The sequence below is a fragment of the Trachemys scripta genome, chromosome 5 (assembly GCF_013100865.1).
Source record: "Trachemys scripta elegans isolate TJP31775 chromosome 5, CAS_Tse_1.0, whole genome shotgun sequence".
In the NCBI taxonomy this organism is placed as follows: Eukaryota; Metazoa; Chordata; order Testudines; family Emydidae; genus Trachemys; species Trachemys scripta.
The window spans coordinates 137,563,098-137,576,402 of NC_048302.1; the positions used below are offsets into that span (position 1 = coordinate 137,563,098).

Genomic DNA, 13,305 nt, shown 5'->3' on the forward strand with positions numbered 1-13,305 from the left:
CCCGGCCCCGCCTCAACTCCGCCCCTTCCCCAAATCCCCAGCCCTACCTCCTCCCCCCAGGATCTCAAGCTTTTGAAAGAACTGGAACCTTTTGTTCAGCGTCACAAACAAGCTCCATCCCGAGGGGTTTGTAACTCTGAGGTTCTGCGGGGCGTACAAACTGGGGGGCTGGGTTCTTGAGGTGCTGGGGGCCTTCAGCACCCATTGGGAACCGAAGATGCTCAGCACCTTGCAGGCTTGGGCCCCAGAAGAGATTTCCGGATTCCTAGTAACTCTACAAAGACAGAAATACAGAGTGAGGCCTGGCCAGCAGGGAGGAGGAGGGCTTCAAGCATTAGACCCGACGCAGGTCCTAATGTAAGGCTATTCCCCTCATACTACCAGCCCATAGTAAATGGGGGGCGGGGGGAAGTTTGACAAGCGTCTCAGGGGTCTGGAACATCAACGGGTTCCTGGCTTCCAGAAGGGCAGGATGAAGCTGAGGGCCATACACAAAAATGCCAGTGTATTTTGGGTGTGTGCCCAATTGAGCCAGCAAGAATCTACCATAGCAGCCTCCCGGGGATCTGAGCTCCCCCAAGTCACACCACCTGCTTTTCTTTCCNGAGGGGAAGTTTGACAAGCGTCTCAGGGCTCTGGAACGTCAACGGGTTCCTGGCTTCCAAAAGGGCAGGATGAAGCTGAGGGCCATACACAAAAATGCCAGTGTATTTTGGGTGTGTGCCCAATTGAGCCAGCAAGAATCTACCATAGCAGCCTCCCGGGGATCTGAGCTCCCCCAAGTCACACCACCTGCTTTTCTTTCCATCATCACCCGCTTGCCTTTGTCGCACTGCAGCTCCTTTACAAGGAACTAAATCTCAGGGAGAAGGCAGATTTTCCCAAGAAAGAAGGGAAGGGCGGGGATGCAGCGTAGCGTACTGGGACCCGTGCCCCCCAGCTAGTCTAATAACAGCCCCAACATACTGCAGTGGTCCCAGCATCCCGTCACTCCCCAGTAACCAATGGGAAGTGGAGTTGGACCAATTCCACCCAGAGAGCCCCAACTATTGTATTTAGCCTCTCTGTTTAAATCCCAGAGACAAACTGAGACCTGCACAGCTCTCACGGGCCCTGATCCTGCCAAGCACTCACGCATAAGTACGTGCTTACCTGCCTTGCTGAATCAGGGCCAAAGGGCATGGAATTGGGAGGCCCTGAGCCACAATGACCAAAAGCCAGAACATTTACATATGAGAAGCTGACACACCTAGCTCTTTACTCATGATGGGATAGATAGATAGATAGATAGATAGATAGATAGATAGAGGGGGTGTACGGAGATAGATAGATAGTTAGAGGGGGTGTACGGAGATAAATAGATAGATGGGGGGGTGTACGGAGATAGATAGATAGATAGATGATGGGGTGGATGGAGCTAGATAGATAGATGATGGGGTGGATGGAGCTAGATAGATAGATAGATTAGATAGACAGATGATGGGGTGGATGGAGATAGATAGATAGACAGATAGATGATGGGATGGATGGAGATAGATAGACAGACAGATAATGGGGTGGATGGAGGTAGATAGACAGATAGATGATGGGGTGGATGGAGATAGATAGATAGATAGATAGATAGATGGGGTTTATGGGGATAGATCAATCGATCTTCCAGCCAGTGACTTTACCTCCTTATATGTTTGTAATGGGCTTATCCCAATGGGGCAGCAATCCTGAACCGAGTCTTTAAACGTTGCCCTAATATAAATAAATAGTATTAATGACACCAGATCAACAACAAGAAATCTGCCTTGCAGACACTGTGGTCACTGGGGCTCTGGGAACCCGTTGCATCCTGCCAAGTTTTTGCCCACAGTGTGGTTGAAATGTATCGTTTCTTTCCTCTGCAGTTTGGTGGAAAGCTATAACATGCACATTGTCTACCCCGAACACGGCACAACGGCTCATCTGGAACTTTAACCTGCTCCCCTTGGGACCATATGTATCTCTGATCTGAATAGAAGCGTCTATTCCTTTTTAAAGGAACAGAATAAAACTAATGTCCCCAGTAAGGGTCTCAACACATTCTGGGGTTTGGCTTGAGAGAGCACCCAAAATATTGCTGATCCAAACCTCAGAAGTACCTGATCCTCTTGGTCAGAAGCAAGGTACGTATTGTGCAGCACCTTAGCCGGTGTAAACAATGGCAATGGAGTCATGACAACTGACACCACCTGAGGTGTACAGGAATAGCCAGGAATGGGTCTGAGCCACAAAGTTTGGCTCAGAATCTGGATCCGAACTTTCCCAAAGATGTTTGGATTGAAGTTTTGGTTCATAGTCATCTTTAGTAAAAACCCAAACAGTGCGCAAATGGATTTGAGTTTTTGGCCCAAATAAATAAGTAAATAATTTTCATATAAAACACACACAAAAATTGTGAATTTGAAAAATTTCTCTTCGGAAAAATTTCCACTCTCTGACCATCTTCCATTGTACTGTGTCTAGTACAGTGGGGGTTGGATCTCAGTTAGGATCTCAAGCTGCTACTGTTAATTAATTAATAGCAATGATAATAATGCGGACCTATGGGTTTGGTTTGACCCTATCTTTAGTCTTTCACATTCTGATGGCCCACTGTGAAATGGGTTTCTAGCCACTGAAAGTTTCAACTTTTGTTGAAAAACCAAAAGTTTTTCTCTCAAAACCAGAAGTTTTCAGCTTTTGGTCAAAAGGTTTTGTAGTTTTTGATTTTTCACCAAAAAGCGAATGTTTGGCAGAAAGTAGCAACTTTTCAACACAAAAATGATTAGTCAAAACCCCAATTTTTCATTGAAAACCAGTTTTGGTGGAAAATTTTCCACCAGCCCTAGTTGTGACACCCAGAATTAATTTGGGATTCTTGGATAATCCCGTAAAGATGACAGGTTGCAGGAAGTTCGCACCCTATAATCCGAAATTACCTACACAATTTCCTGGTGATCCTGTCTTTCACAAACCATTGTGCCCTGTTGGAATGAGAGCGTGCATGGGACCTTTCCCACATGACACAGAGCCACCTCTCACAAGTTTGCTGGGACAATGAGCGCTGATCTCATAACCCTCATGTCCTGGAGAATGAATTGCTCTACCTATGGGACAGGTAGAACGTGGGCACAGACAGCACGAGCTTCACACACGTACATCACCACTTACAACGTGCCTCAACTCTGTCCTGGAGTGAGAGAACAGTTGAAACTCCACGGCCCAGTCAATCCTGTGTCTCTTGGCTGATGCTGCCAATAAGGAGGACAATTATTGCCAATTGTGGAAGGTTTGGGGCCATGGACACCTGTTCTCTGGGATATTCAACAAACGAGACAAGGGGAGCACACCGAAAAGGTGAGTCACGTGCCCTATGTGCTGTGTAACAAGGGTTCATACCAAACCCTTCTCCAAGGAGAGAGCAAAATGCATCTTCTCCTAGGGAATGGGCTGCGTAGTGAAAGTTTTGATGCACTCTGTCCACCACGGCTTGTTACATTAGCTGCAGAGAGCTGCTAGGAGAGAACGTTATCAGTTCTAGAGAGCTCTCGCCCTCATCTCCATATCAGTTAAGTGACGGCATTTATGTCACTCTCCGGTGAGTTAAACGTTGATCATAAATAGAGAAAGTCAACATTTTCCAACTTTCCATTTCTTGGACAACATTTGACCTTCCCAAAACTGATTTTGGACTGAAACAAACCTGATGGGGTTTTTTTTGTGAAAATGTTCAAGTTTCTCAACCAACTGATTGAAAGTTTTCAACGAACAAAATAGGTCGACAAAATTCTGAAATTTCCTTGACTTTTTTTTTGAAATTTTGGCAAACCAGCAGCAATTTTGTCAAATATCTGCCACAGCTGATCCAGCTCGGATCATAAATATTATTCACAGATAAACAGGGTGACGGTGGGAACAATCCCTGCCGATTTCTTCCAATACTAATACAGTCAAAGCCAGAGGCCTGATCCTGATCTTACTTATCCTTATTTTAATACTTATTTATTTAAGCCCCACAGTCTCCAGAGCAAATACAAAGATCTGATCCTGGCCACTACGAGTTTACAATCTGGGGACCCGATCCTGCAAAGATTTACCCACGTGAGTCGATTTATTCATGTGAGTAACTTTACACAGGATGGAACATGGAATGAGAGTAATAAAAAATGAAGTGCCTGGGAGTGCCAGGGTTACAGGAATGAGGCTGCCCCGTGACTCGGCTTGTGACAATACGTGGTCGCATTGTGGGGCAAGCACTCGGTGCTACTAACTGTGCTAATCGTCAAGTTTTATGGAAATCATCTTGAAAACATGAACATAGCGGGTCTATTTCTGATCTCACACCAGGTGTGCGCTGTTGTAACTCCACTGACTTCAGGGGAGGTTCTCCCAGTCTACACAAGTGCCAATGAGATCAGAATCTGGCTCTGTGTTATCATATTTTTAACTGGATGCTTCTGCAGAAATGACGTGGTTAAGAGAATTGTACCGACACTTTGGCCTTAACTTATTATTGTTCCTGTCCTTAAAAACCCATTTGGTTCCTCACCTGCATCTTCCCATAGAGATGCTACACAGCTCGGAGATTTCTTTTAAAAAGAGGTTCTGTTTTTAGAGAGAACCCAAACCCCTGATCTGCGTACCCCACAATTTGGTGGTTTTCGAAAGCCAAACCCGAACATGAGGCTTGTGCTACAAGCCCATCTATAGAGTTAATCAACCCAAGCAAAACACATGGGCTTGTTGATTGGCTCAATTCAGCAACTGCCCATCAGGTAATTGTAAATATGGCTGTAGCAATGGTTTAAAATTACACCCTGCTAGAGCCAAGAAGGGAAGAAAGTTCCTATTGGGGATTTATTAAATGCAACACTTCTCATCTAAGTGTTTCTACCTTTGTGGAGGACAGACAGACTGGCAAGTTAGATAACTGGATAGATTCTTTCTGTACCATCAAGAACCACGCAACGTTGGCTACCTGCGTAACGACATGACCGTCTTTTCATCGCCCTCATGCGTTCTCCCTAATGTTTGTTACTCCTTTTGCATCTTGTTTAGAATTAGCCTTTAAGGCCCAGAGCCTCGAAGAGATTTAGGCCCCTGACTCCCATTGATTTCAAAGGCAGTTTGGCACCTAAACCCCATGAGGATCTGGGCGTATGTTCTTTGGGTCGTCCCATGTGTTTGTACAACACCCAGCACAAGGGGGCCGCGCTCCTGCTAGGAGCCGAGGGGCAGCACTGTAAGATGAGCACGTATTTATGACGACAGACAGACAGACAGACGACTAAAGGCTGCTCTGTCACTTTCCTCTGTTCCACTAGGTTGGGGTATTCAATGCCGTGTGTGGTACTCAGCTCCCCACTCCCACTGGGAGATAACAGGGAGGTTTCCAAAGACACAAGGAGCAATGAGGTACCCAGTCCCCACTGTAAGCCAATGGGAGTTGGGCACTTAACTCCCCTGGGTGCCTTTGAAAACGTCCGACCCAGTTCCTTAGGAACTTGTGCCAACCCCAGACAATCATACTCTCCTGATGTTTTGCTGCCCTTTGCACATTGTAGCTCTCGTGTGTATTGTCGTGGGTTCTTTCTGTGACGGGAGGGCACCGAGCGCGGTTGCAGGCCAGCGTCTGATCATCTCTCTTAGTGGAGATTGTGAATTGTTAATGACTAGATGTGAGATTAATTTTTAATGGCGGCATCTTAATTGTGATGCTATAAATAGACCCCTTGCGTTTGTTTCTGGAGTAGCGGCCTTGACAGAGACGCTTTGAATCACATAGAGGTTTTCTGGGGCCCACCCTCCGTTCCTTACCCTGGCGAGTACTTCTGGCTCATGCCAACGTGGGATCGCTCCGATGAGTCAGGGGTACTCATGAGAGCACCGTTTCTTTGTGCTCTAAGATTCGGATTGACTCCTATATGGAAAAAACTCAAGGAGCAGCCGGGAATCTCCCAAGAGTCTCCACTCCAGGTGCACCCAGTGTGTTATCGCAGTTGGGTGAGGCAGGCTGGGGCAGGCCCTGATGAGGACGAGATTGGGGAGCAGACCCATCCGACTGGAAGGAATGCCCAAGATCTACAGGGAAATCCTGTGCATCTGCAGAGGAGGGACGAGGCATTTGCACTGCTCCCCAAGCACCCAATGGGACCGCAGCAGCCTTGGGGTCTATGAATCTAGGGGACTGTGGGAGCCAGTGCCGCTGCTTGGCAAGATTTCTTCTCATCATCCTTCATGATGAGTTTGGACTGGATGCCCAGAGCTTGAGATAGACGCGTCTAATAACAGATGCCCGACAGTGCATCACACAGACCGGATAGTTTGCATGTGGCCTGCACGGGAGACCCAGCACCTCATTTCACGCAGGGCAGAAGCACCCAGCAATGGGCACCAGACCAGGTTCTGATTGAACTCGTGACTTAGAAAGACCAGGCCATAGAGCCCCGGGCGCTAACCACTCTCCTGCTTTCTTGCCTCTCCGGTGCCTGAGGATTTGTGGAATTACCCGCCCTCAAACAAACCTCTGTGACATCTCCGCCTCCGTGTCTTGGCAATGGCGTCACATTTCCCATCTCTCAATGGTGCTAAACAGGGGTCATGTGCATCTAATCTCTGAGAGTACGTTGCCTAGGGAAAGTTCTGCTCTGCTGCCAGGGATACAGGGCCAAATTCTACCCTCATTTACACTGGTGTAAGTCTGGAGAGACTCAGCGGAGTCACTTGGGATTGACACAGGTGTAACTTAGAATCTGGCCCTCACTGTAACAGATTAAACCCAGCCTGTTGCATCTGGAGCGGTGTGAAACAATTCTCACTGCTGATGACACTGGCTTAAAATAAAAAGTCATTTCTATGGATTAGTAAAATAGCCAGACAGTTGTGGCTCCCGTCCAGAACAGCTCGTGAAAGAGCAGAAGGCAGGGGAAGCATTTCGTTTGCTGGAAAGAACAGGTGAATTGCCACCGGAAATGAAGAGACCAAAATAAATTCCCACGTCCCTTCTTGCCCCGGGATTGGTGTTTGGCTTTCACCATTTCCTGTGTGAGGGGGAGTAAATTTCAGTTTCCTCTAGTGAAATTTGGTCCTGGATCAAACGGACGAGTACTCAGCAAAGAAATATGCTGAAGCGTTTAGAGAGGCAGCTTGGCCTAGTGGATAAAATAGTCAGGTGACCTGGGTTCTAGTCACAGCTGTCTACTGTGTGACCTTCAGCTACTCACTTCCCCTCTGTTTCTCTCCATCTCCTACTGATTTTATGCCCTTTGGGGGCAAAGACTCTCTCTTCCTGTGCACTAGAGGTGAGCACCACTGTCCCCTATTATCTGATTGGAGGCTCAGCTTTAAAACCCAGCGATGATCCCTCACTGTCAACATTCACCATTTAATCACTGATCATTTTTCTTGGCTTAGATGGGGAAGTGAAGCCCAAGGGGCTGGGAACTGGGAATGGCCAAAGGGAAGGAAACGCAGCGAAAAGGATTTGCAAAAACCGAGCCGATGGAGAGATGCAGAGAAAGAGGGTAGAGAAGGAAGAGTAACGAGCAGAGATAGCCATGGCTTGAAGATGGGGAGATTTTCTCACTGAGTGATGAATGCAATAATGAGGCACAGGACAATTAATAAATAACTAGACATTTAGTTACTACATAAAAGCCACATCCTTCCCTTGAGCTCGACGCAAGCCTTCTACCGATGCCAAAGGGCATTCCTCAGGGCACTGGCGGGAATATATCACCCTCAACTTATCCCCCAGCCTATAGGCTATGCTCAAGCATGGAATTCAACTTGTTCCTTAGAAGGAGATTGACCCCCTGACCCTAGAACTGGTCGGAAAATATTCATCTCACAGGTTTTTCAGTGGAGAATGAGGTTTCCATCTAAATTCGAACATTTAAAAAAAAGTGTCCATTTCAGCTGAATTGTGTTTCCAAGTCCTGCCCCCACCCCGCCCGAACACAGCATTTTCATAATGCCGAAATGGTCCATTTCGACATCTGCGGAATGGAAATGTTTGATTTTTGTTTTGAAACAACTTTTTGGAATGAAACTCTTTTTTTGCAATTTTTTAAGTATAAAAAAGGTCAAAATTGGAACAAAATGTTACCATTTAAGCAGAACAAAACATTTTAACAAAACAAATCTCGGGGGGGGGGGCGTGATTTTGTTTCATGTGAAATTTTGTCATTTTTTCATTTGGGTCCATTTCGGAATGGAAAAAAAATGTGGAAATGCAACATTTCCCAGGGTATGGAAAATCCCATTTCTGCCAGCTCTAACAGACACACCGCGACAGCATCTACTCCCATCAAAGGGGATGAGAATCTTTCCACTAACTTCAATAGCTTTGGGTTGGACACATGGAGAAACAGAACCTTCCTCATACACGCAGAAGGTCTGAATCACAACTTTTCGGTTTTCAGTTGCCAGAAACGGCAACATTTTTTCCAGATTTTTTTTCACAAAAACCTGAAAAATCCCAATGAAAATGCTCACCATCTCCTCTCAGTTTTGGCCTGTTTCGACACAAATGCCATTTTCTGTCCAAAAAAATGTTTTGGACAGACATTTTTTGTCAGTTCTACGATTGTACTTTTCCCATCCACAGCAAACACTCGTGTCAGTGACCATGCAGGCTAGAACACTTTGTCCTTAACCCCACCACGGTTGTGCTCGTTCTGGTCTCTTTTTTGCCCCTAAGTATTCCACAGATACAAACCTACCCTACAAACCCATGATCACACAAACAGCCCGCTGAAGGCAATCATTCCCCTCAGCTCCTGTAAGGCCTTATCCTGCAGGCTGACCTAAGCAAGGCACTCAGCAACTTTCAGGATCAATCCTTATGACGGTGTGTCAGGCAGTTCATAGAATCATAGAATATCAGGGTTGGAAGGGACCTCAGGAGGTCATCTAGTCCAAGCCCCTGCTCAAAGCAGGACCAATCCCCAACTAAATCATCCCAGCCAGGGCTTTGTCAAGCCAGGCCTTAAAAACCTCTAAGGATAGAGATTCCACCACCTCCCTCGGTAACCCATTCCAGTGCTTCACCACCCTCCTAGTGAAATAGAGTTTCCTAATATCCAACCTAAACCTCCCCCACTGCAACTTGAGACCCTTGCACCTTGTTCTGTCATCTGCCACCACTGAGAACAGCCGAGCTCCATCCTCTTTGGAACCCCCCTTCAGGTAGTTGAAGGCTGCTATCGGAACCTCCCTCACTCTTCTCTTCTGCAGACTAAATAATCCCAGTTCCCTCAGCCTCTCCTCATAAGTCATGTGCCCCAGCCCCCTGATCATTTTCATTGCCCTCTGCTGGACTCTTTCCAATTTTTCCACATCCTTCTTGTAGTGTGGGGCCCAAAACTGGACACAGTACTCCAGATGAGGCCTCACCAATGTCGAATAGAGGGGAACGATCACATCCCTCGATCTGCTGGCAATGTCCCTACTTATACAGCCCAGAATGCCGTTAGCCTTCTTGGCAACAAGGGCACACTGTTGACTCATATCCAGCTTCTCGTCCACTGTAACCCCCAGGTCCTTTTCTGCAGAACTGCTTCCTAGCCATTCGGTCCCTAGTCTGTAACAGTGCATGGGATTCTTCCGTCCTAAGTGCAGGACTCTGCACTTGTCCTTGTTGAACCTCATCAGGTTTCTTTTGGCCCAATCCTCTAATTTGTCTAGGTCCCTCTGTATCCTGTCCCTACCCTCCAGCGTATCTGCCACTCCTCCCAGTTTAATGGCACTTGCTATCAGAGATGTGTAAGTTCTCCAAGTGCCATTAGATAGAGAGATAAAGAGTCTCTGTATATACACTTCCCAGGCACAGATTATCTTATCTTAGCATGCACATGAAAAAGGTGAAGTTTAGCATCATGATGAAGCATTGCACTTGCTATCAGAGATGTGTATGGATAAAATCAGGCATAAAACCAACGTTCTAGAATACACCCCTTCAGCACATCACCTGCCAGCTACATAAGTACACTGCCCTCTCCAGATATTAGCTGCCCAGAGTCATATGGTAGATCAGAGGCTTTCTAAAATCCTTAGAGAAAGCCTTTGTTTGCAGAAATAACACCTCTTACAGGGTTGCAATGGAAAGAACAAGGCAGGGAAGACTGGAGGCTGGTATTGTCAAGGGGGCAGAGTTAAGGTTGTTTGGGGATCATAGCTGAGACTTTCCCTACTTTCAAAAGTCTGAGTTTCTTGTAAGTTTAACCTTAGCTATGAATTTTATAGCCTGTCAATGGGCATGTTTGGTAACAATAGCATCCTTACAATGAGTCTTACTTTTCCGTTACTAGTATGGACTTTTAACTTTACCGTCAAGGTTTTCTCTGGGAATGGCTTTAGAACTCACAGGTGCATGATGGGTACCTGTCAGATTCTCAGCAGTATTTCTTCTCCTCCCAAAATGGTTCAGTTCCTTTTGGGAACCTCAAACTCTTAGGATGAGCTTCCCTGGAAAGTTAACACTGATTAACCATGTCATGTCCTCTTCTTGAGGCTAGTCCACACAGCGTATGATAGCCTACTACTACTAAATAGGTAATGGAGTTGCTCCGTTAGCTCGAGTGGCAGAAGCCTGTACTCTTGATGCGACTGTCCTGGATTCAAACTGTGGTGATAAAGGTGGTGGGGGTTTGGTACCCAATAAAGGGAAATTGATTGAGACAGCTGCATATATGCCTCACCCTCGCTGGTGACCACGCTCAGTGTGCATCACCCCACACTCCCAAGGACCTGGTCACCAGAGTCTGTCCGTGGCGGGAAGCAGGCAAGCGAGGGCTGCTGATTAATTGGTTGATTTACAGTCCTCTCTATTGGGGAAATACCACAGAGAGGAGTCAGTGCATGATCCCCGTCTCAGCATCCAGCCCGAGCAGCCAGCCTCGACACTGCCGACCGGCAGTGGGGCCAGAATTTTTTTGTACACCAACACAGCCAGGCCATGGAGCAAACCGGCGGTAGCCCTAACACCCCAGGACTAGGGGCTGCCAGAGAGCTGTGCTGCAGGGTGCAGAGGTCCCCTGGGAGCTTGCCCCCCATGCAAAGGGGACAGGAATAGCCACCAGACCCCTTGCTTCTTACCTGTGTCTCTGATAGGTTGAGCTGCCTCGCTAGCTCCGTCCTCTCCCTGCCGACGACATACTGACACCGCTGAAATTCCAGCTCCAGCCTGTACAGCTGCTCGGCTGTGAAAGAGGTTCGGGTCCTCTTGGGCCGGTCCAGATCCAGCCCTTTGGGGAGAACAATCTCCCGGATGGTCCCTTTGGCATCTGTAAGTCAGCACAAGGAGAGCAGCGTGAAGAGAAGGCTCCCGTTCTCAGAGGTCGTGGGTGGGCTCAGCGAGGGCGCAGCAAGAGAGCCGTTTGATTCTCTGCCCATTTCCCACTGGCTGTGCATAGCAAGAGTTCTGGAGCATCCTGCCCAGAGACTCAGCCCTGAAAAACCCAGTCCCCAAAACCCCAAAGGGCAGAGCTAAGGAGATGGGTCTGGTCCCTTCTGACCTTAAAGTCTAGGAGTCTATGAGCTATTCAAAAACCACCAATGATTTGTGTGGGGGGACTTGAAAAAAATAAATGCTTTTAAATCCAGCCCAGTTGCCTTTCTGGAAGATGCTTCAGGCAAACACGTTACTGGGCTCAATGCAAAGATAAGTGGGTGAAATTCTCTGGCCTTTTCTACAGGAAGCTAATCTAGCGATCCCTTCTGGCTTTATAATCTACAAATCTGGGGTGAGGGGTGTCAGAATTTCCCTTTAAGATTATTTGATTTTTGGATGAAAAACTTAAGCTGGAAGCAGAAAAATGTTCATCTTTTTAAAAGTGTTCTTGGTCAAAAAATGTGTGATTTTTTAAACCAGAAATTTGTGTATGAAACAAAGAAAATATTTCAAACAAGCTGTTTTTCTTTTTAAGACCAAAAGCATTTCGTTCTCTCCACTTCTCACAGGAAAACTGCAACATTTTGTCTGAAACAAAAATTTTCTGCACAAATGTTCATTTTTGTCCAAAAGCCATTTTGCATTGAAAACATGTTCTACCAAAAAAATGTCCACCGGCCCTAGTTGTGGGGTTTGTTCTCCGAGCTGCCTGTCTGCGGCCTGGCTCTCCAAGATGTGCACCTGTTAGAATGTACCTGCAGTGCCACTGAAGGCAATGGGAGGGGAAAGCAGCCAGCACCTGGCTGGATTGGGCCTGAGGTGAGTTTAGGTCACAGGAGAGACCTAACCCAGGTCAGGAGTGAGCAATGGCCGTTACCCGTGTCTGTATCACGGACTCCACCACTGCAGTTGGCACCTTCTCCTGGGTTTAGCTTCAGACACCGTGTCATGATATAGAATGACATGACATAGGGAATAAGACATAGTCTTATATAGTACACATTTATTAGAGAACAGCTATAAACTATAGATTCCGACACGCCGGCTTCTACCCAGCTCGGTTTCCAACTTTGCTTCCCTTGTTTAGCAGGACCACACCATGTCTGGAATTCTATATCACAGGCTCTCAACCTGCGGGATGGTGAACAGATGTCAGGGATTTGTAACCACCCTGCCCTTCCCATGTGGTACTAAATGGGAGCTAGGTAGATCCCAGCACTCTGGGCACGGAGGAGTGGGAGATGAGCAACAAGGTAAAATGGATCTCACTTAAAAACCTGGAAAAACAACGAGGAGTCCGATGGCATCTTAAAGGCTAACAGATTTATTTGGGCATAAGCTTTCATGGGTAAAAAAACACTTCTTCTGATGCAACTGAAGAAGTGGTTTTTTTACCTACGAAAGCTTATGCCCAAATAAATCTGTTAGTCTTTAAGGTGCCATCGGATTCCTCGTTGTTTTTGTGGATACAGACTAACATGGCTGCCCTTGATACTTAAAAACCTGGGTGATCTTGTAACCTTCCATGTGCAGAGTCCGTGGAAGTTCTCAGCATGACAGGTTTGTGAGGCCAGGGCCAATGTTAGCGAAAATCGTCCTTACAAAAAAACCCACAAAAGGTGAAATTCCCTGGTGTGTAACACGTACAACGCACGTAATGGCTTATGTGGGACATAAGTGATGCATATCCCTTGCACTGGTCCTCTGTACAGGGGGAAATTTCCCCCCAAGAGGTATCTGCGATCAGCTCCAAAATTGTGATACAACAGTAAAGCCCTCAGCAGCTAGGGGTAAATGTCCTAGTCAATTTCCCTTTTCCATGGATTGATGGGGAAAGCACAAAGCTCCAGTCTCATTGGATTATATGTTCATTATTTACAGGGTGCCAAAAAAAGTGCATGGCG

The 13,305-nt window shown here is 46.8% G+C and overlaps 1 protein-coding gene across 1 annotated transcript in view; it reads right to left on the minus strand.

The window, feature by feature from the left end:
• VAX2 (ventral anterior homeobox 2) overlaps positions 1–13,305 on the minus strand; it is a 54,180-nt gene that overhangs the window by 27,508 nt on the left and 13,367 nt on the right. The window contains exon 2 of the mRNA XM_034772168.1: positions 11,107–11,294. Coding sequence (XP_034628059.1) covers positions 11,107–11,294 — 188 coding nt within the window. The remainder of the gene's footprint in view (positions 1–11,106; positions 11,295–13,305) is intronic.